This window comes from Epinephelus fuscoguttatus, linkage group LG9 (assembly GCF_011397635.1).
Source record: "Epinephelus fuscoguttatus linkage group LG9, E.fuscoguttatus.final_Chr_v1".
Lineage (NCBI taxonomy): Eukaryota > Metazoa > Chordata > Actinopteri > Perciformes > Serranidae > Epinephelus > Epinephelus fuscoguttatus.
Genome location: NC_064760.1, coordinates 14,161,219 through 14,186,153, shown reverse-complemented (window position 1 = coordinate 14,186,153; position 24,935 = coordinate 14,161,219). Strand labels below are relative to the sequence as shown.

The following is a 24,935-nucleotide window of genomic DNA, read 5'->3' as shown; positions in this document are numbered from 1 at the left end:
GTATAGAAAATACGGGGGAAATAAAATTAATTAAAAGTTAAAACACTGCAGGAGAGGTTAGAAGCCAAAAATGGTTTCTGAAGATATCCTCCTATTAAATAGCAACAATCATACATAAAAGGAAAAAGCTACAAAACAAAGACTGCATAATTCAATGAGTTCTAGACTAATAAGTGTCACAAAATTGAGAGATGTACAATTTACAACAACAAAAAACCCAAACAAAGTACAAATCTTTGCAAATTAGAGTCCTTGTCAGATGTTTTTTAAATAGAAATAATGTAGATGATGATTGTAGAGATGGAAGAAGGTTGTTCCAAAGAGATGGTCTTAGCATGATGGTATTTCAGTGAATACTGATTAAGAGAAGTCCTACAATATGGAAGATAAAGGTCCTTAGAGTGTCTTGTGGAGTAAGAGTGCATGACTGAGGATAACTTAAAAAAGTTCTGGAAAGTCATGAGTGAGATGTACATATTTACACCAGTCTGGTATGCGTTAACATTAAAAATGGATTCAAGTTGATATTTTCTAATGAGAGAAGCAGATGATTCACATTTTTTTGCAAAGCTTGTTACTCTCAGAAATTTCTTTTGAATTAGAAAAATCTTATTGAGATAAGTGGGACATGTTGCAGCCCAAGCAGTATTACAATATATAATACGATGGTAAATTAGTGATGACCTTATACATCCAAAATATATATAATATGTCCGTTTCATTGTGACATCATAATGTTCTCAGGCCATTACTCAACACCTTATCTCAGGAATAGAAGGCGAGACATTTGGTCAGATACTGAATTGGTGTTCAAATTGAAACTGTGACTGTATAGACCAAAGGTGAAGCATCCATATTTTAGAATTTGTAGCTTCTTTGCAGCAACATCCATATTTGAAGCATTGTCAACTGTCATGGCTACACATGAGTCTGGGCAGACATGAATTAGACTGGTTGGCGGGCTATTCAACCCCAAGGTGGTAATTCTAGTTTATTTTTTGTCAACGATATTGGCATCATCTTTGAAATGATTTCCTCACACTAACTTTATTGGTCTACTCTCAAGTCATGAGTGACTATAAACTATTGTTTTGTAAATTTCTTCAGTGATTATCGCCTCGCTTCTTGGTTTTTAAGTTTGCTCATGATTCTATAATTTGTTACAGTTATGAAAAAAAGTTGCTGTTGTAGTGTTAGATGTCATGGAACAGCAGTATAGATGTTGCAGTAGAGATGTCTTATATCCTGGTGGCAGCACGGGGAAACAGTTTCACCATCATGGTGGAAAATCATCACGTCAACGACCACTACGGAGTTTACAGTGACGGTAAATCAGTGCTTATCTGCCAGAGCAAACAAAAGCCTTTTTTACATTTCTAAACCGATGAAAATGAAAATTTGTTGCAGACCACAGTGAACTTGTTTTACTGGATTTCGTTCACATTCCTCCCAGTGGGGATTAATTCCTTTCAGACGGCTCTCCTGTGAATTTGTTCTGGTGAAGGAAGGCAGACGATGAGATGGATACAGAAACCTCCTCTTACATCTCCCCTCCACCCCACTGCTTTTGTGCCAGATTTGGGATTAGTCACAGGATACCACAGATATTAATGACTCCTGTTAAAATGAATATTATGTGTCATCAAATCCCCTGTTGCATGATTTAATTTCCACACCCCTGAACATAATGGTGGAAAATAGAACTCCTGGACCTGTCAGAAAGCCTGTAAGTGGTGTTAAGTCCTGTCAAGCGAACAAAAAGGAAGAAAATATTTTTCGCAGGGTCCATCATGGCGATAATGTTTCAGTTGACATTCTCCCTCCATACACCTGAGACAGGTGACTTTTGCGGTGAGAGGATTATCTGTTATGGAGTTTGAAGAGGTTCCTATTGTCCAAGGCCAGGAATATGAATAACCAAAGAGCTGGCGTTGCTGAAGGGGGAAGACGTTGGCAGTGAGCTGACACGAAGACAAGATTAGCTCATCAAAATATATGAATTAGTAACACGGAGAGGACACTTTGGATGGTACTCTGCGGCGTCTTCATCACGGCCACCTTTGACCATGAAACACAGCTATTGGTGCGGTTATGAATAAGTGATTGGGTTTCTAAATTTGACTCAATAATTCAGAAGATAATTGGCCCAGCTTAATTGGCGGTGGAGCATAAAAGATTCAAGGTGCCTCTTAAGTGCAGCACATCAGGCGCCACTTATAATGATGACAGATGGCTGTTTGTTGGGTTGGGTGTCAGATGGGAAGGCTTTGTCATATTCACACTTCCCCTTGTTAGGAGACAGATCAGGTTTTTCCTCCCAGAGCGCTACATAGTTTCTCTTTTTCATACGCCAACTGTGGCTGTGGTGAATTATTGAGACACGGCGAGCGGATGAAGTGCCAACCAGCGGTCCTCTGTCAGTGCACACGTCAAATGTTTTGTTTGTGTTTCTTTGAACTAAATCATCTTAATGAAGTACTTCATGGAAAATGTCTCATGTTACAGGCCGAACTACGTGGTAAGATTTTTTACAGTGAAATTTTAGGTTACACAATGTTTCATCAGCTTTCATTTCAGGTGTCAGTTGTGTAAGAGAAAAGCTTAAATCTTAAAATAAATGTAGGAAGTAGGTAGAAAACAAAAGTGCTTCATATTAAAAAGAATAAATAACGCAGCAGATGAAGTACTTCAGAGATTATTGCAGGTCATTTTTATTTCATTCCAGCTACTTAAATGTCTAAATGTTAACTTTCAAAAGTCCGTATTATTTTTATCTGTCCATGAAGGCCAAGTGTCAACCTCTGCGGATGAAATTGAAACCAACGTGAAAGTGCCAAAAACTACAGTTCCTCTAATGGCCACTTGAGGCTGGCTCCAGAAGCCAGTCAATCACTACAGACCTCCATGCTGAAACTTTACAGCAGAAATAAACATGTTTACAGCCTGGTACAAAAAACAGTTTTGGTCTCTATAGCTAATTTCAACATTCATCACAATTGTACTGGGGTAAATTTTTATTTAACTCATCCGATAAAATATTAATGAGGCTTAAAGTTATGTATAATTAGGGGTGGGGCTGCTTTGAGTGACAGGCTGTCTGCGAGGCGTTGCTACTCCTTCACTCCTCTACAGCTCCACCCTCTCTTCTAAATATGGTCCTTAAAATCCAAGATGGTGACGGCCTAAAATACCAAGCTGGAGGCTTCAAAATGGGAGTCCACAAACCAATGGATGATGTTACAGTGGCTACATCTATTACTTTAATACAGTCTATGGCCAAGAAAAACAGGGCAGAAACAGTTATGTGATTAGCTCTTACTTAACCGTCTCCACCCTGTCTGATTTAACTCACAGTGATGTAAGAAAAAGTGTCACTGTGAAATAAAACAGTCAAAACCAAGGTGCACTGCATTGCCTTTTTTAAATTGAATGCCACTAGTAAAAAAACAAAACAAGCAAAACAAAACGCTTGCTGTGCCTTTTTATTGTTGCCAAGCAACCACTCCATCACGTCCTTACACTAACCATCCTGTGTAATCAATCTACCATTTTTTTATTCCCCCGGTAATTCGTATCCAGTTCCTAAAATGTTGAGGCAGAGGATACTTGCTGTACTGTAGCTCTGGTTGAGGGTGAGAGGCTGTCAGTAAATAGTTTGTTGGGCACAGGGAAACAGAGATCTGTGTGGGTACATGAGACCCTAAAAAAGAGGGTGGATCACAGGGAGTACCACCAGTTGGTCCAGGAGCTTCGCCTCCATGATGGCTGTTTCCAGGCATATTTAAGGATGACTCGAGGGCAGATTGATAACGTGGTGTCTATCTTGAGGCCATATAGCTCTGGGTATCCAGCAACCACTACCACCAGTTTCACCTCCATTGTTTACCAACTGTAAACATGTTGTCGTGACCACCACAGAAGGCCCGCCCCTCAAATTATCAGATAAAATGGAAAAAAAGATGATGAAAAAGAGATGACATGGGGCACTTTTCCGCTCTGAGTTGAAGTTTTCTCAACTCGAGGAGTTCAGAGCGCTCCGGCAAAAACGTCAGGTGCCTAGAGTGCAAAACACCAGGCACTTTGCAATGCAGAAACCGCGAGGAAAAAGCTTCATTCTCAAACTATCACAAAAAGCTGCCTCCAGCTGCTACAATGCTTTCTGTGTGATCAGGGCCTTAAACCTGCATTCTTACTAATGGCCAGCAGGGGGCGACTCTACTGTTAGCAAAAAGAAGTCTGACATCTCGCTACCATGGCGGTGTGCTCTGGTTCTCAGTCAGATCCAACCCTTATTCCTCCACATCTTCACCCTTGCATCCAAATATGGTCACTCATGCTTCCAAAATAACAAAAATGGTGACAGCCAAAATGCCAAACTAAAGGCGTCAAAACAGTAGTCCACAAACCAATGGGTGACATCACGGTGGCCATGTCCACTTCTTTTCTGCAGGATCTGGTCTGGTTCAAAGGAGTGGACTGATAGGCCAGTCTTGCCATTCCTGAGCTAAAATGCCAGCCTGGCTAAACAGGTGTTGGCTATTTCAAAACAGTTTCGGTGTCTCTAGGTTAGGTCCTCAAACTGATTCTAATACAGAACGTCATTCCTAATATCACTTGTAGAATAATTATACATAATAAGTTACATCAGCAGCCATCCTAGTTTTAAATCATTGCAACAATAATCCTTTGGGCTCCGTACACTATTGGAAAAGTGCAGTGTTTTACCTACAGACAAAACTATAATTAAGTTCCTTACAAATGTATTTATTTTTCCTAAACTTTTGCCCCACAAATTATCAACCCCCTCACAGAGAGCACCCACCAGCTCATTTTTACTCATTAGCTCCACATTAATAAAGAGGTTAATTAACATAAATGAGGCTGCGGTCAATTCTGAGCAGAACAAACATCATTTTCAACTTTGCTATTTTCCATAAGTGTATAATCACTAATGATACATTTAGTATTGAAAACACACACCAAAAGCTTGCTGATTTTCCCCTGAATCACACATGAAAACTCCACATTGTACCAGTTAGCCCTGCGTGTACACACACCTAATGTCTTCCTGTGTTCAGCGTTTTCTACATTTCCCGTCCCTAATTGCCTAATAATTTAAACACACTTAAGTTGGCTCATTAGCTGTGTATGAAGACTTAAGGGGGGAAACACCTGTTCATTTACTTAATGAACTCCAAAAAACACTGCACTGTGTTCAAGGGCAAGAAAATAAACCGTAGTATAACATAGTGGCCTCAAGACGTACAGACCTTTAATGGAACTCCAATAGTAAAAAGTAAATATCAGCATTTATGCTTTTGTTAATCTACCTGTAGAGACAGACTGGAGCTGCTTTCTGGGACTGTAAATCAAGTGTTTCCTCCCTTTGGCCTTCCACTGGAAAAATAATGAAGGGATTCATGAGGCCTGGGGCAAAAATAAGGAATAAAGTAAATATCCAAAAGTAACCATTTGGATTGTATTAATGATATTTCCGTGTGTGCGCACGCGAGTGAGTGAGAGGCAGAGCTGTTGAGGAAAATGACAATTTGTGCAAGTGAAGCAAAAGCTGACAAATTGAAAGGAGTGTTGCCACGGGGCCTGAGAGCATGAGGAGTCTCTGCAAATACACATTTACAAACACATGAATTCAACCATGATCTCATGAGGTGGAGCTTAACTCTGATCACCTACTGTGGTCGTCGTGTGGCCACTCAGATGGTCTGTCTTTACCCTTTATTGTTAAGTAAGGCCGTATATTAATTAAATAATGGCTGTAATCTATTCTTGAAAGGTTGCATTAAAGCTGCTGTGATCAATATTTTTATATTGGCAATGGATCACAGGACTACTTACATGTGTAAGGGGTCACAGGTAGTGCCAAACCCACAGAGAATTATCACCCGTTTCTGCAGTTCCCCTCAGCTCTACAGGGCTTTACAGCGCGTTTTGGCTCAATGGTTTGGTATTACAGCGACAGATTTACTGCCCTTCGTCTCTGTCATCGCTCTCATAGCATCATTTTCGGCTAAAGTGGGCAGCAAAAAGCATAGCTCACTACCCACTCAGCACCAAACAGACGACAGACCCAGCTAGTGACTGGTTGGTGAACGTAGTGGAGCATTTAGCAGGTAAAGAGACGTTGGTGGAGACCAAAAACTGAGCAAATACGAAACTAGATATTTGACTTGAGTTGGGTTTACACTTTCTCATTGAATTTAGGCTGTACCTTTGGTTTAAGGCTCTGCATACCCCACGCCATAGGCTTATGTGCACCTCCCCTGAAATGTAACTACACATCACAGTAACACAGACCCTTTTGTGAAAGCAAATCTTCTATTTAGTCTTATTTCACAGATAAAAAATAAAGTGTGAAGACAATAAAGCTCCAACAAAACAGCATTTGAAGTCCTGTGGGCAGTTTATCTTGACTTCATACACATAGAGGAAAATGTAAAATGTCATCGGGTAATGCTAATAACGTTAACATGTTGTATATGTGGTTAAAACGTGTCTAGCAAAAGGCAGTTGTAAGTATGGCACTTAAGGCTTTATTTCTCCTTAGCTGACGGACTTACACAGTTGTACGGAATCCCTTAAAAGGTTTCCTTTTTTAAAGCAAAGCATTGACTCATTTACTGCGTTGAAAGAGATTTTACATGAGTAAAAGTTTTCACGGAGATTGTTTGTTTGCTTTGACTCATATTTCTGATGCCTGTTATCATCTATTGCCTGTTTCACAAAGTTGGCTTAAAGTAAGATAGTGAAAAAAATGACGGAGGAAAAGAGGACAAGAAAACCATATTGGTCAGAGGAGGGAAAGATTAAACTTCCGGAGGAATACAGTCACAGAAAGCAGGCTCTATGCAGAGCCTACACTGTAGCCTACGCAAGCGGCCTGCACTGTTGTGAGCATTTATACTTGTGTGGTGGTTTGCTTGTGTCGCTCTGCAGTTACACCTTCAAAATGATGATTGGCGGTTGCAGTTGAAGTCTGATGTATTAAAAATAACTGTACAGATATGTCAGTTGCTACTGTTAGGGATTAAGATGCCATTCTCAAGCAGAAATATCACTTCAGTCTACCTGTACTGTTCTACTCTGAGTATTTAGGTGTGCACATAGTGTAACAGTATAACTGAGAATGTTTTTCACACGGGACTCGCAGCTCTTGTCATCAATGATCGATGTGCCGACTTTAGGGTGGACTTGGCCCGTGCAGCGTCGCCCTTTGCCATCCTCACCAGCACCCTTTGCTCAAACCTCTCTGTGCTGGAAACCCAAGACCACAGGCCACAAAGGGCTCTGTAAAGCATCTCACCCTTCCCTCTCAGTATAGTAATTAACCTGCCTCTCACCTCCCTGTCCAGCAGCGTCCTCAGAACAGCCTGGCAATCACCAGACACTTCACACAACAGCCTGCACACGGGAACTTGACCCTCACGGGTCCCTTTCTTTTCTTTTTTTTTCGTGACACTTTTCTCTGCGGCACTTCTCTTTCCAAATTATGGCGGCCTGCCATGCCTCGCACACACGCAATGTCATCACATTCTGTAATGACTCCATGTCTCGATTAAAACGGTTTGACAGACCACTGTGAATTAGTAGCTACTTGTAAGTGATTTCATATGTTATAATATGGGACAGAAAAAAATGCTCTTGATGTGCAGCTCAAGCGGTTGAAGTCAGTAAATCACAGGCTCCACTCTGTCCATAGGCAATTTTCAAAGTAAGAAAACATTAAAGACTTATTAACTTTTAGTGGACTTTCAATGCGGGTCAAGAAATGGAAACAGACTAAACAGCCAATAAAAGCATGAGCCCATCTTTGGCATAAGTCATGACAAAAGCAGCCCTTAAATCAGATGTGAACAACTCTGCCTTGTTCCTAGAAACTCCACATCCAGCATGTATGGTGAAGCTTTGGGGCAGTCCAGCACCTTTATTTCCATCGATAATTTCCTCTCCATGGCTGATGACCTCCGAGCCCCCAGAACAGGCTGGTTTTGATTAACAGTGCTGTGTACTATATAAGTGAGACCTGCAGGGTTTGTGACGCCGTGATGGATACTCTGAAAAAACTCACACCGTCCAGGTTTTCCACACTGCCCACATTGTGTTGGACAGAGAAAGGAATTCTAACGTCACCTCGCATTATATCAATGCTTTCGTGCTTCTCAATACTTTTTCCAGCATACAATTTTTGTTACTGGAAATCCAGCGAGAGAACATTGTCTGTTACCACCAAGAAATGACCCAGGCACTGTCTCAGCACATTTCTTTCAAACATTTCAAGAAAAATCCCTTGATTTAAACATTTTGGTGCTGCTCGCTATCGTGCCAGTCCCACATTTGACTATATATTGTTGTTGGCTGGACCAGCAGGGTGGTGTTGTGATTGGTGTCACGGTCCTTCAGCCAGAGGGCCTGGGCTCAATTCCCCTTGACAGCCAAAATCCACCCTGCTGAGGTGCCCTTCAGCAAGATATGGAATTCCTACCAGCTGCAGGGATGCAGCTCTGAAGAGATGCAGTTCAGACCAACGTTAGCCCTGCATGGAAAAGAGGTAGCAGGGGTGAAGACATATGAGACTGAAACTTCAAAAATATGCATGGTCGTCCACATAAACAGAATATGGCTCAACTCTCAAGGTGCTACTTTGGCCAACCATATACGCACAACATGCAATCCTGGTAGTTGACTTTATAATGTCAATTCATTTGTTCTCAACCAATTATCTGAGACAGGGATGCAGGGGCAGCAGGCTGAGCAAGACATTTCAGATGTTGCTGGGTTTTCCCGCTCCTGGGATATTGCTAGGTGTTCCCAGGCCAGATGATACATATATACATATATATATATATATATATATATATATATATATATATATATAATCCCTCCAGCATGTTCTGGATCTGCCCCAGGGCCTCCTATCAGTTTGACGGACCTGTTAAACCTCTAATGGGAGGCTCCCAGGAGGCATCCATTCTGATTCCCAAACCCCCTTAGTTGGCACCTTACAATGCAAAGGAGCAGCAGCTCTACTCCAAGCTCCCTCTGGATGTCTGAGCTCCTTACTGTATCTCTAAAGCTGAGCCCAGCCACCTTCATTTTCAGCTGCTCACTAACATGACCACAGGTAAAGGTTGGGACGTAGATGGATGGCTAAATCAAAAGCTTTGCCTTCACCACAATGGTCCGGTGCAATGCCGCACCACACCTCCTTCAATCTCAAGCTCCATTTAAACCTCACTCGTAAACAATAGCAAGACATTTTAATGTGAGAGTCATATTTCTTGGAGTATTACAAACTGCTGCGCAGTGCAGTGTCCGATAAGTAGAGCTCAGCACTTGATAGCTTTAATATATCAACCGAAATGATCCAGTACCAATTAGTATCAAAACAATAACTGCGTTCGATCCTTTTTGCACCCAGATTTAGGAAAAAATTATTGTTTGTATGGTTTTGCTTGCAGCCAATCACCGCAAGTATTCTTCGATTTAATGTGAAGTGTGATTGGTCCACTACCAAACACTGTACAGGCCATACTGTACAGTGTGGTGTGGTGAAGTCAAGCACGGTATATCTGAAGGACAGTTCAGTGTGTCAGTATGGACACATTCTGTTGATATCATCCACAACTTTTGACAATGGAAACGCAAAAATAACCATGTAGTGTGTAATGAATTTAACTGAACTGGACTGGTTGGTGGAAATGATGTGTTAGTGACCAGTATATTTTTCAATGCATGGCTGTTTTTAGCCTGAATGTCCTCTTCTGCGAAGATCACACTTCAAGGTATCAGCATGATAATGTCCTTGCTCAACAGACCTGGAGCTTAGGGGATGAAAATGAGCGTTAGGTTTCACAATTGCTCATTTTATCTTGTTAAGTTGTGTCATAATGGAAAACAACCCAAGCAGCATCTACTACACCTCACAGTGTCCCAACAGAAACACTAATGAGCCTCTCCAGGATTTTTGGATGTTGCAATCGCAACAGTTAACACAAATTCAGCCAATCCCTGTGAATTTTGCAAGACCTTGCAATTTTGTTCAATGACCACACTTTACCACAAACATGACTATTTAAAACAACATTTAAATTTCATTGTAGAGCTGCATGCAGCATAGTGATTCACTCAGCACCTCATTATTCCACTCTCTCTCTGTTTATCATGACACTACTGCTGCGCCAGGGACAGAGTCACCAACAGTGACAGGGATAACTGTTAGCAGCACACAGCTGACGTTACCCAGTGTTTATTAATGGATTTAATGACTGAGTCGAGCCATCTCTGTGTCAGCGTGACCAGCACCGGAACGCAAACATGACGCCTCCCTGCAGCTAACCCTGAGTGGTGCCTTGTCCTGCAGCACAGAGCGAATTCTAACATCTTTCATAGTGAGGACATTTATCATTTCAAAGGCACAACAACAATACTGGACACTGATTATTGTAGGCCTATTGAGTAACTGTTGGAGTTTCTTAATTTAACAATCTGTAAAATGTCACAACAGCTATCAAGCTGTCAGAGGCATAGTGTTGCTTTCGTCAACGAAAAGTATGACTAAATATCGTCGTCAACGAACCTTTATCACGTGACGAAAATGAGACGAGACGCAACATAAATGGTGGTCATGTGACAATAACTGTAATTAAATATATAATGCAATATTGTTGACGTATAAAAACAAGACTAAAAGTGGTTTACAAAATAAAACCTCTGCTAAAATTTCTCTTCATTTTCGTTGACCAAAACGAGACAAGATGAAATAATGTTATAATGTTTAGTCGCGTTATTATTATTATTTTGCAGTACTTCTGTTTCCTAGGCTGTGCGTCACACTGCGCAGACAGATTACAGCTGTGACGATATACAGTACAACATCACTCGCTCTCATGTGATATTGCTTTTATACAACAGTTCAACAACAGCTTAAACAACAATGCTGAGTAAGGAAATGTTAACAAAAGGTAATGAAATAAAAGCATGTTATGTAGCTCCGCGATCCCCCAGTCTGTTCCCAGGCAACGCAGCACACATGCCAGGAACTCACAAACTACTTTGTATTTACATTGATCTGCAGCTGTGTAACTTCATCCAGTTCGGCTGATGAAACATTGGCAAACCTGGATGTTGGCACAGCCGGATTCAGCTTCCACTCTCCCTCATCCTCATCAGTACCTCATCAGATGATCATTGATAATTCCTGACCGTTATCGCTTAATTTTTGCTCCTCTCCAGTTTGTCGAGCTCAGCTGATGTTACATAAACACACCTGGAGGTCTGCACAGAAGAGTCCTGGCTTTCCTTTTCCTCGTCCTCTCCTGACGACCACTCATAATTTAATTCAAATGTAATTTTGGGGAAAATATCCATCTTCTTGGTGTAACGCTAGTGTCAGTTTGCGTCAATGTAGCGAGTGTGACAGTTAGTTAATTAATGGCTGTATTTATATTTATTACACGGCTCTATTAAATGCTGTATTCTGATTGGTCAGTCGCGGCATTCAGAGGTCTGATATTACTGTGTAATGACCGTTGCTATGTAGCCCAGCGTTGCTAGGGATGCTGCCCTGACAAGGAGATTCAGCCGTTGCCGGTAGGGCAGGGTGCGCTTTGGGGTTCTATTCCCCTGTCGGGAGTTATTTTCCCAGTATTCACCGGCTCATTATACATTATCCCTTACTTATAACACCTGTGAGCAGAGTGATTTTACTGTTACAAGTCCCAGTGATGTTATGCTCTGTATCAGCACTCACGGAATGCCTCTCAGAACTAACTGTTGTATAAATAAATATATATTTAGCTCTAACTATAGGAGCTAATTTAGAAAAGAAAATTTTGGTTTGGTTATACTATACTAGGTATTTATACTATATTGACTGGGTATAATAGAATTGCATTACTAAAAAGAGACTAAAATACAATTTTCATTGACTAAAACTAGACTAAAATGTCATCAGTTTTCGTCGACTAAAACAAGACGAAAATAGTCATGGATTATTCTGACTAAAATAAGACTAAAATGCTCAGATTTGTAGTTGACTGAAACTTGACTAGACAAAAAAGAGTATGAACATGACTAAAACTAATAAAAACTAAAATGACAGTTTAACACAAAGACTAGACTAAAACTAAAATTAAAACAGGCCGCCAAAAACAACACTACAGAGGCATACCAGGCTCTCCCTCAACTGACAGTGAAGCTGCAAGGTGCACGATGTCTCTCTCATCTGACGCTGTGGCTATCACAGGCGTGTGGAAGAGGCTTTCTGCGTAGGCCTAAGAAAGGCAGAGAGGCCCCAGAACGGAGCCATACCACCAAATATAGTACTGCAAATGGAAAAAAGTTTTCTAGTGTTTTAAAGTGTTGCTGACTGAACTTTGGTTGTTGGTGCTGTAAAATGAAACAGTGAAGTTGATCACTGGCACCTTATCAGTCACCAGTGTATGTTCACACAGGTCATGATGGTCCACATGCTGATTGGTTGTATGCAGAGTTATACTTTGCCAAAAATAACCTTTTGTGTGTGTGTTTTCTAAGAGTATCTGCTTCATCCATCAAATATTAAGCAAAAATCTCATCACCTTCAGCTTTTGGTGATTTTCATGTTCACTTCAGACAAATGTAGCGTTTCATTTATTGTTCTTTTTTGTGCCGTCCGTTGAAACCATGTCTAATCCCTTCAGGCTAACATGAGAAATGAATTGCCGTCAAGCTAAAAATAAAAGTAGTTTTTCTTGATTCATGAACAGTTGACATTGTGGAGGTTCACTGATGATATGTACCCTCTGTACACATCATGAAACACGCCATCTCCAAAGACACCTGGTGGAAAAATTAATATTTCTTTGCCTTTTGTTCTTTGGAAAAAGACGGGATAGATGGAGACCACATATTTTTAACACATTTCAACAGAATCTTTCTTTCTGAGCGGTCGTCTCTTGAGAGAAATGAACACCTGAGGCAGTCACTCATGGATGTCAATAAACATGGACTTGTACTGTGTAACATGCCATCTTCACACACTATTGTTTCTCCACAGAGGCCTGACTCATTTTTGAGGCTCCACACTGAATGAATTTTCCAGTCAAATATGAAGTGAAAGTTCCACTCTGTCGCACGTTAAATGGGACATAATTTGAGGTACGGATCAACATGGAATTAGCATACTTCCACAAATCCAGATGGGATATGCCCTCTGTAATTAGCAATAATGCTCAATTCATTTTGACTATGACCATTTTTTCTCCACAGAGGCACTTACTTAATCCCAGACCCATACTTTCCCACCTCAAAAAATGCCACAGTGGAACGTCTACATCTATATTCACACGTTTCAGCGTCTCAAAGCACTGCAGCATCTCCTAAGTAATCTTTTGAAAAGCCTCAAAGTGTCATCTTTGGATAAATGCTGTTTTCAGTGGGCTGTAATGAATAGCACTTAAAAATCTGAATGGCTCTCATATCAGGTTTTGCATCCAAAGTATTTTGGAGAACAATGAGGGAGGAATCACAAAGAAAAAAGAGACAGAGAGGAGCGGAGTTGAGTAATGACCTTGTAATCGGCCTCCCTGCATATATTTTCACTGTATTATTAACTCTTTTATGTATATTTATCTTCCAACAGATGCAGTGAAGTAGTGACACCCAACTCTGGTCCCACCCGTCTCTTTGTTGAAGGATGGCACAGGCTGAATTCAGGTCCTGAGAAAAGGGTAAGTGTTGGATCATTCCTGTCATTTTTTACATGATATCACTGTGTCTTCTTCTAACAGAGTAGATCCTTTATCAAACACGTGATCTATACAGGCGTGCAAGTCAGAGGACGTCTCAATTATCAGCTCTGAAGAGTTCATTAATCATCTGCTGGGTAGGAGTGAGACAGCCTCTGACATTTTATTATGATGTGTACACGACGTAGCATGTCTGCCAGTGTCACGATATCTCAGTGAGGCTGAGCTCAGCCTGTAGAAGTTCTAACAATGAGGTTTTATCTGTCACATGAGGAGAAATCTCACAGAACAATCCACAAAATTGGAAAATAATAGTGTGTTACAGATGTCAGAACAGATTATCTCTCCAGTAGGAGCTCGGTTTAAAACACGACATGCTTCTATAAACTCACCAGCAGTTGCATGACTATGAAATGCTAACTGTACCAGTATTAGTACATGCACATCAGACAATAGCAACAATAACTGTAAAATAAGAAACCAAAGTAAATCAGTTTGTGATTCTTTAACTCTCATTTTGACACAGTTTTCAATGTGCCCAAGACCAGTACCAGTGAAATCCCACAATTCTCCATACCCAATTCGATACCATGGCGAATTTATGAAAAACAATTAAATGTAATAAAAAATGTATTATTATTCCCTTATGATCCACCTTGAATGCAAACTACTGCTCTATTTGGGTTCGTGAGATTTTGTGGCCGAGGACACATATATTAAAATATATCCTTCAGTATATTAACATATTTCCCTTCCATTATTGTTGCTGTTAAACATTTGTACATGTAAGATGTGACAGATGGTTTTTGTAGTAGAATATTTGTCCCGCCCCTCCTCCCTTTTGATTGGACAGCTGAGTAAAAAGTAACCGTGATGGGCACAGTGTTTCCTCCAGAGCTGAACATTTTTCCACTCTTGAAGACCAGAAGAAATGCCAAACCTGCAGCGCTCAGCCCAGAATAGACGCTTAGCGCCTTGTCACACTGCTTGCATTTGTAGCATAGTGTAGATACGCTGGGATCCCACTGCAAAGAATTAACAAAATACACTTACCGCAGGAGAAAATTCCTTTCTTTTCAACGAGTAGAGGCGGGGCTTCGCTTCAGCTGCACTTATCACCATCTTCCATGTGGTGTTGTTGTTCGTCTGTGCTGTTAGACGTTGTTCTTGTTCAACGGCAAACTAGAACACCTGTAAAGGCCAAATCGTAGTTTCTGTGTTTACGTGTTCGTAAGGGTCTGTTTTGTCTGTGTGACGTAAATGTTGTCATCCACTCATGTCCACGAGGGTCTGCACAGACCCTTGTCAGACGTGCAGTCCATTTTTTGTGCTAGTGCGGACTGTTTGCATAGCAATAGCGCTGACTGCATATGCTCCAGTCTCTTGTTCCACAGTCCAGTTCAGAACACTGCGGCCAAACCAGCTGTAGCCACTGCTCCCGAGTTTCAGTCAGTTTTACCTTTATATCTGACAGACATTCACTCCAGACCCAGCAGCGACTTCTTTGTTTAAGCCCTCCCGTTTACTGCTGGTGGCTGACATGGACCGTCACTTGTACTATGAATAGAACTGCATGCGTGTCCACGTGACCACAGCTGCTCGCGGACGTTAAATGCAGAAAGTACATCTGAGCTTTAAGTGCAGAAGCAGAAGAGTTGCATCCCCGGTACCTATGGTACTGGAGAGAAACGAGTACCATCACGTTTTCTGACATTTGGCATCATCTTGGTTCCAAAGTATTGGTTCTCGTGACATCCCTAGTCGCCCATATACTTCAACAACATAATAGAATTCCTGAAATTCAGTTAGAGTTTCTGGTTTTGGTGTGCCACCCCAGGGTTTTCAGTGGCCCCATCTGAACACCCTTAAAACATTTGTGGGGACACCACTGAATCAAGACAGTGACAAACTTTTTAGTGCAGCTCTCCAAGCCTGGAAGCAGTGAGTATATGATGTGTTTACTTTTTTCCTTTAACTGGGGATTAAGGGTAATGAATCTGGTATTTTTAATAGAAGACTATAATTTCTTATCTCAACACACTGTCTTATTTTTGTGTCCTTTGTTATAGTGAAAGACTATCACATGCCCTGTGAAGAGGCTCTTGCTTTGTTATTGCTCTTTCATTGCCTCCCTCCCCTCTGCATCTAAAATCTGATACAAGAGCTTTTCAGTTTTAAGTGCTATTCATTACAGCCCACTGAAAATAGCACTCATCCGTGCCCTCTGAAGAGAGAAAGACTTTTCAGTTTTCTGTCCCCGTGCCTCTTTTTCAGAATCTGTGCTTTTACTGGCAGGTCTTCTCACCAGACCAGCGGACTATAAATATGACCCCTCTGAATGCCCACATCCTTGCCCCTAAAATAAATCATGTGCCTTTCTTTCAGCTGGAGCAGACACACGGCACCTACCAGGACAGTTCCGTCTGTCTACACAAGCTGCAAAGGAAAAGTTCTCAGATCACAATCTACCAACACACACACACACTTAGGGACACCCACAGACAACAGAGGAGAGCGATCCTCTGAAGTACCCTGGGAACGAAGCACTGCTGGCTCACCTCAGGGCTCAGAATAACTGGATGCCAGCTCTGGCCCAATGCAGGCTCTGCCTTGCCTGTCACTCCTCTCGCTGCTGGCTGGCCCAGTTTGCTGTAACAGAGAATAGGAGCCAGTGTGGGGACCAGGGGGACTGGAGCTCATCAGAGGGGTTGACTCAGTCCTGCCTACTCCCTCAACGCTGTGGGTCTGGCACTCTGCACAGGTGGAAAACGGAAGAGGGTGAGTGGGTAATCACGAGGGTGTTGGCCCCATTCTGCCCACACAAAAAAAAGCACAACCCACAACTATGGGCCCTCTTACCAGCCTGTCGTGTGTGGTTTTTTGAGACTGTCATCACAGACATTCAGCAATGAGAAACACAGACGGGGAGGAAGAGGAAAGAGAATTCAAGAAAGCAGGACTTGTGCCCACTGAAGTCAAGTAAATATGGGCTGAAAGCTCAGAGAAGAGGCAAAGACCTTCAGAGGGAAGAAGTGTTTGGGTTTCATGGCGGACCAAAACTTATTCTGAGACTACAAAGTAGTGAGCAAATTTAATGTGTCAGCGTGGTTAACTAAATATGAACAAATACAGTTCGTCTGTTTACCTCTGCATCTTCGCTGGTATGTGTACCCAAATGGAGAGTGAGCAAACACCAAAACCGACTAACACACAAACCGACTCACACGGAGGAAACAGGTAGACAAATTCATTTTGACGCAAATCGCCCTTGACTTTTGCCAATCTGTCAAGAAGCCTCACCCTTCCCAGGCATTATCCGCACCGTGATATTCTTTCCTTCCGTCTTTAGAGGGACGTCAGTGTGATGAGCGTCTAAGCTGGAAACGGGCTGCAGTTGTTTTCTTTGCAAAAACACCTGTCTAAACAGCAGCAAAGCCAAGGGCAAGTCTCGCCTGTCAGCATCGGTGACAGCTCTTGACAAAAATTCAGCTGAGACAATTCCTAAGACGTCCACTCAAGCGAAACAATGCACGTGTGCTGGAATGACCCCAGCTGGGCCGCCTCGCTCCTCTTTGAGTTTCAGTGTTGTTTGTAGGAGCTCTGCAGCAGACAGACGGCCAACAACACCTGGGAGAAGGTAAAATGCGAGACATTCCCGTAAAGATACAGTCTTTGTTTTGTTTGTCTCTGTAGTTTCAAATGCACTTAATCCTTCTAAATACACCGGCGGTTTCAGTGACATTGACTCAGCAAAATAATAAAAGAAAAACCCTCTTACAGTTGTGTGACAACAACAAAAGGCCGGCCTATTTAAGTGATTAATTAATACAGCTTACAACCATTTATAAAGCCGTTTGTATCATCTGTCCAGAGTGGATTTAGGGGCTGTTTCAGTGAAGATTTACTGAACAAAGACCAGGTGGCTCATTAGCTACCAGAGACTTAGCTTGGTTTGTATAGAGGGGGATCTCTGGGGTGGTCAAGTTTCAGTCCTTATGCTTAAATTTCAACACATGGATTCTTAATCTGCAATGCCCTCATCAGCTATAGTCCAGTTCCCATCATCTGCCGCTCATATGAGCACCTCCGGGGCCTGTTCCTGTTGGTTTGTGTTAGGGTGAAAAATTGCAATGAAACTAAGACTCGAATGTGGTAACAAGCTGACAAAAGCTGAGTGATGAGAAGGCCTGTGCACATTCACACAGCTCAGCTTTTGGTAAAACTATACTACTCAAACTAACTTCATTTACGGTTACGGGTCAACACATTAAATTTTAATATCATTAGGGACAGAATGGCCTGGAATTATTTATTATATCACATTTTATTACTTCCCAGCAGTATACAGTGGAGGGGTCCATTATGTTTTTTTGTTTTTGGGTGTATAATGTCTCCAACGAACCCACAATGGCATAAAAACATTTATTTATAATCAGCTTTACTGCCTACAGCAAAAATATGTCAGACTTGTGTAAAGACCTTTTAATACGTTTAAAATGCCCATTGTATTGGATTCAGTGGCATCTGGCGATGAGGTTGCAGATGAATCTTCCAACACATTCTCACTCTGACCTTGTCTCATATCGACGTTTGGTCATGGACTTTCCACGTCCACATACCACGTGAAAGGTACCCTGGCTGTGTTTGTTGTTGACGTTCTTGGACACCTTGTCAAGTTCTGCCTGTTACATGCATTGTCTTCTTTCAAAATACACTTCTGTTTTCACAGGAAATATAACGTTTACATACAGTTTCTTTCAAAATAAACGCACTACGTTGGTACAACACCGTGAATTTCCCTTTTTTTTTTTTCCCTTCAACAACAAAAACACGTGGTTAGGTTGAGGAAAAAAGAACTGGGTTTGGATTTATAATCTCACGGGACATGAACACCGCTCTCTCCGACCCATCCACCACCCCTCCTGCCTGCCCCAGTTGGACTTTCGCTACCTTAACTTTCATCCTTGTCCCGCCGTGTTTCCCCCTGACTCCACAGAGCGCCATTAAACAGCAACTGGCAGCATATCATGCCAACGTTAAAGGACACATTTTTTGTTAGTTTCTGACGCCCCAAGTCACTGCCCAAGCGCTGGGTTTTGACGACTTCTGAAAGAGACCGTGCTCAAACTTCTCCCATGTGCCAAGCATGTAGGAGAACTACAGTGCCACAAAAGGCAAATGGCTCTATCTAGAGCCAGTGTTTGGTTTGTCCATTCTGGGCAACTGTAGAAACATGTGGGCTACTGTAGAAATGTGGTGGAACACGGCAGTCTCTGTGAAGAGGCTCCACTGCATTTGTTCATATCAACACCTCAGTCGAAGGCCTGGGTTGGCAACCTTTACAACTAAAAGAGCCATTTTTGGCCAAAAAAAAAAAGAGCCGCAAAACATACTATAAGCCTTATAATGTAAGAAAAACAGTCTATTAAGTCTTAATTTGCCTATAAACATTTCTAATAAGTCTAAATGAGCATTCTTTGATATGTTTTACTGCAAGGTGGCTCCTCTGCAGTGGCCTATTTATAATTATTTGGTACTTTAACTTTGCAGCAGTCTATACACTATTAAATTCTCAGAGACGTTGCGTTTCTTGGATTTGGAATCCATAGCCAAGTTTAGATAGGGAAACTTAAGACAAGGCACTACTGTTTAGGTTTTTGCAAAAGTTCTAGGAAAAGGTGCCAGGTCGTAGAATTTGTAAATTAAAATGTAAAAAAAAAAAAAAAGTTATTAATTTCCATACAATTTTTTGTGAAAGCCACAGGGAGCCACTGGAGTGGGGCTTAAGAGCCGCATATGACTCCGAAGCCACAGGTTGCCTACCCCTGGCGTAAGGTAATGAAAACATGATTCTTATTTTCCGGTGCTTATACACTACAGAAAAAAAATACTCATTATATTTAGTTCTTGCTAATATTTCCCCCTAAATCCTACACACTGAATCACTTATTTGAAGAAACAATTTTCAATGCTTTTTAAGACTTTTCAGCACCTGCGGATACTCTGAAATTCATAGAAATCAATTACATCACAAAAACATCACAAATTCTGTATTCACAGATGCACTACACAAAGAATTCCTGGTTTTCCATGTTCCATTTTTATTTAGAAACACAAAACTGCGTCACTGTTTATGTCAACTAAACATTCACTTTAACCTGTACATTCTTAATTTTTTAAAGCATACATTTTGTTTACATGTTCAGGATTTACAGGATGTGTTCTGATCATTTCTAATCCATGAAAGCAGCTTTGAAATGCAGCTTTTATTGTACAAATACATATTTTACACATATGGCGGATATTTCTGTCGGTGAACGACACATTAAAACATGCCAACACGAACCATCATGTAAAAACTACTGTGACAAAACTGGTTAAACGTACAATATCTCAGTTGTCTCTAAGAATACACATACTGACAAACAGGCTATTAAAATGAAGATCCTATGAGGCATTTCATGCGACATAGCCATTCTTCGATGCAAACTTCTGTTCTAGAACGGACAGCTGAATAAGGCTATGTAGAGACCTCTAATAAAATGCTGTATATTTCAGCTCAGCTCACGCTCAGCTCGACACTCGGGTACTTCCTGAGTCATATTTACCAACCTTCATCAACACTTTATCAACACAGCATCTGAATTATTATGAACAGGATGAACCCGGGAATGTTACACAGTGTGAAAATGTAAAGCTGTATGATCACAATGTAATGTGGACCCTGCACAAAACATCTGGATTCATGATTCATGATTTGGATATTATCTGAATAATAAAGAATATAAAATGTAAATATTGATTTAAGATTGTAAATTTATATTTTCCTATGTAAAATAACACAGTACACATTTGATGTCACAGCACTGCTGGTGCAAGCCCCTAATTGGCAAATTGAAAACAGATTCATTTCAGTCCACTACAGCTTTTTTTAATGCCTATCTGTTCAACTGAGGAGCACCACAGACGCATACGAGAGCATTTGGTTTCAACTCCCTGTTTAAGTCTTACAACAAATTCACTTTGCAGAGGTGGATCTGACAGGTGTTGATGGTCCTTACAAATATACTGCAGCATATCTACTCATTTAAATGTCTCTAATATCACGGACAGAGGAAAATATACTGATATATAAAAATATTCCAATTATTGATTTCAGTTTTAAACATCCAGCCTCATTCTATTACGTAAAAGTCTTATTTTTATATTTTTTAAGGTGAATCATAGAAATAACATGATAGCTGCGTGTAAACTTGGAGAAAAAAAAAAATAACGGAGTTCCCGCTTCCTTTTTGGTAAACCACCAAAGAAATCATTCTTGCTAAATATCCGAACTACAGGCCAAGGCCTCGAAAACCACACGGTCTGTTCTTCATCTCACCCGTACGACTCACACACAGAAATACAGAGAACACACTCTAACACATTTCATCCAGTCACCCCACAAACCCAAGAAGAGGAATACTGACTGAAGGCAATTTTACATCTTGAAGAGTGACACTGTGTGTGTGTGTGTGTGTGTGTGTGTGTGTGTGTGTGCGTGTGCGTGTATGTGTGCATGTCTGTGTGTTTGTGTGTTTCCTGGAGAGGGGGTCACTGCAACACACACATGGAGCTGCGAGGGGGGTTGACTGTCCTGGCCACGGTGTCCTGACTGTAGTTCACGATGTCTGCCTTCACCACACGCTGAAATGATGCAAAGACAGATAAACACACACAAAGTTAATAAGCTAAGAGTCAAAGCATCACAATGTTAAATTTTAAACAAGTTATTTAAAAAGAAAAAGACCTAGTGACATCCCTTGAGGTTACCGATAAAATTGAGTCCACCACATTAAACGGCTTTACAAAGACTTGCAGTGAAATAAACACTGCAATTTAAAAAAAACTGACTTTATGACAGGAATAGTTCAGGTAAAGACATAATGGGAAATACATATCTTCACTTTATAGCCAACAGTTAAACGAGAGGATCGATGCCACTCCCGTGTCTGTACAATAAATATGAAGCTACAGCTGTTGCCGGTTAGCTTAGCTTAGCACAAATACTGGAAACGATGGAAACAGCTAATCCAGTTCTGTCCAAATGTGACAAAAGCTGCCTACCATCATCTTTAAAGCTCACTCTGTAAGGAGTTATATCTTGTTTGTTTAATCCAAGTTGCAGTTTTTAACTTCAAGGCTATTTAATAATAATAATAATAATAATAATAAATTTTATTTGAAGGCGCCTTTCTTGGTACTCAAGGACACCGTACAGATACACAAAATGACATTTAAAAAAAAAAAAAAAAAAAAAATCTTGGCGAGTGTCCTGTCACTATCATGAGGTTGCAGGGTAACTAAAGCCCCTTTCCCACTGCACAAAAAATCCCCACTAACACCCGCTAACATCTGGCTTTTGCTGCTGCTTTAAGGTTTCATTGGCCTGGGTCAAATGAGTCTGCTGCAGTCACGGGTATTTATCGGCTCCGGCTCTGATCAGCAGTGATGGAAATACAACACCCACGGCGTAAACGGCGTAATTTAAGCCCCTTTACTGATGAGATTTAATGACATGCCACCACAAAATACCGCCCGTCTCTGCACCCCAGCGCTTGAACATCGATCCAAATTAATCGGCACTGAGTTTGAAAAGTGGACTAAATAAGTAAGAGATATATTTTAAAAAAAAAATAAATAAAAAAAGGAGAAACCACTGTGGCATTTTCATTGGCCACCATGCTGCTTTCTACTGTTTACTAACCTGTTTTCCAGCACATCATGATGGAAAATAGGTTAGTTAAAAATTAGAAAGCCGCATAGAGGAACGTGACACACCAGTCAAAAAACAGAAAGGCAGGCTTGTCTGCTGCAGAGCCATGTACGCAGCTCTAGGTCTGCAAGCAATGTGGAAGGAGTCTATCACTTATTTTTAGCAGGTTTTCTCGTGTTTAAAAATGTTTAAAAAACTTGCTTATTTTGGTGGACAAAGGGTATGACAAAGACTTCAGGACTTCTGGCTGTAGCTTCAAGTGAAGGTGCACAGACATGAGAGTGACATCGACCTTCTCATCCAACTCATGGCAATAAAGCGGATAAACAAACTATTCCTGTAACATTTCACATGGCTCAAAATCCATGGTCAGAATATTTGTGTACCCCCAGCCAGTCAGGAGGCTTCTCTGTTATCATCATGAAGACTTTTCTCACTACATCACTGTCAAACAATTTAGAAAAATACACAAAAGTTAGATTTCTAAGACAGTTTAGCAAAATACTGTCAACTCTGTGATAACACAACATAACAGAGGAGGTGTGATTAGGGTCTATTAGTCTGACGGGTTTCTTTACTTCTTCTAGAACTCTAATCTGAACCACAGGCACCAAATACATCCACCATGACTGCAATATTTACTACAACTACAAGGCAACTGTTGCCCTCTAAGACCTACTGAAATATACCAGTGTAAACTGTGGAGACATACTTCCAACTATTGAACAGAACATATTTTGCTTTGCTGGTTGTTGTCTTGTCTAATCGGGCCTTCATCCTGAGGGTAGTCCACGAGCTCAGCCTTCACAATCCTCTGAGCACGTTCAACATGTCAGAGCAGTGGAGAGACAGAGGAAAGCAAAAGGACAACAGAAAAGACAAGGACAGAGACATGAGGTGAGAGTGAGAAGAATGGAGACCAAAGCCAAGTAGGCAGAGGACAATGAACAGCAGAGGAGAAATGAAGTGAGAAATGAACAAGAACTGTGAGACATAAACAAAAAAGTAGGGATGCACCGAAATGAAAATTTGTGGCCGAAGCCGAATATTATTAAACGCTTGGCCAAATACCGAATACCTAATATCATTGTTTAGTTTTTCATTAGCCCTCCAGATTAGTGTTGTCACGGTACCAAAATTGGGACCCACTGTACGATACCAATGAAAACATCATGGTTCTGAGTAGTATCACGATACCACAACAAAAATGAGGCAGATGTGTCTTTTGTCATTTGTAAAAAGATAAATCAGTTTTCTATTATAGGCTACATCAATTATATTTAAATGGAATAAATTACTTAATGACTTATTCAAACTTCAAAAACAGCATCAATAAGTGATGAACATAGGGGGGATCAAAATAAAATAAATAAATAAAATAAGAATCAACCAGCCACCCTCCTCCCCTGACAGTCCCTTCATAAGTAACGAACAGTCCCTAAAGTGCGGTGAGGTTTGTGGGCCGTGAACGGCTCGTTTCTCCTCTGACACATCACGTACGGTCTGTGTTCAGGTACTTCTGGGCAGTCCACACGCCAAGAAGAGGATATTATTGGAGCTGACTTCCCGTCGCCGGTAAGCTGATGGCCGCTGTATTTGACAGGAATACATTAACGTTACTGTCTGTGTCTGTGACCCCCGTTCAACCCACAATCGGTGGGATTCGCCTTTCGTTTCTGCTGCTGGTTGAAATCTGTAGGCTGCTCACACAGCATGCTGAATGATTTAAGCCTATTTTGCGCCCTCTAAACTATTTTTAGTCGCAAATGCGAGTGCGGTGACGGACGGATCGCCACACTGCCGACATTTTATTCCGCCCGTCATGGTACGCCGTTTGATTGCGTTATCAAAACACACCACTATTATTCGGCCTTGCTTTTAACTTATTCCACCGAATACCGAATGTGTGTTTTATTCGGCCGAATATATTCGGTTACCGAATATTCGGTGCATCCCTAAAAAAAAGTGACATGAAAAGTGACATCAATGTGCAGCGACAGAAATCAAAGCTGAGCCAACAATGTAAAAGTGAAATGTCCTTTAAAACCAGAATAACTTACTTGACTTTTCTAATTGAAAAAAAAACAACCCAAAAATCTTACATTGATCTTGAGAAAATAAAAGGTATAAACTGCAAAACTCACCTGGGACAAGTAGAATCCACAAACTGTTTGCCATTTTTTGCTTTATATATATTTTAAAAGTAGTAGAGGAAAGTAGTAGTGTGGCTTTCCTGTTACGAGCCATAAAGAAATGATCATTGGTAGAGGATAAATATAGGTGTAGCCAGGCCTTAAAGTTACTTAAGTTAAAGGTTATGCCTGGTGTAAATTCAACACTCATTTCTCATTAATACGGAGTTCTAATTTTATGATTGGGATATAAACCAAGCTGTATTTGTTCCTCTGACCGATGTGTGATGTCTATCTGTGCAT

The 24,935-nt window shown here is 41.0% G+C and overlaps 1 protein-coding gene and 1 long non-coding RNA gene across 3 annotated transcripts in view; one reads left to right on the top strand and one right to left on the bottom strand.

The window, feature by feature from the left end:
• Positions 1-13,696, top strand: part of LOC125894146 (uncharacterized) — a 218,792-nt gene extending 205,096 nt beyond the window's left edge. Inside the window, exon 5 of the long non-coding RNA XR_007450043.1 lies at positions 13,640-13,696. This is a non-coding gene — a long non-coding RNA (uncharacterized LOC125894146). The remainder of the gene's footprint in view (positions 1-13,639) is intronic.
• A 6,126-nt stretch (positions 13,697-19,822) lies between these two features.
• Positions 19,823-24,935, bottom strand: part of rab28 (RAB28, member RAS oncogene family) — a 43,580-nt gene continuing 38,467 nt past the window's right edge. The window contains exon 7 of one of the 2 annotated variants that reach the window (XM_049585352.1): positions 19,823-21,431. In XM_049585352.1, the coding sequence (XP_049441309.1) occupies positions 21,339-21,431 (93 nt within the window). In that variant the 3' untranslated portion in view covers positions 19,823-21,338. The other variant, XM_049585353.1, reaches the window with a different exon arrangement.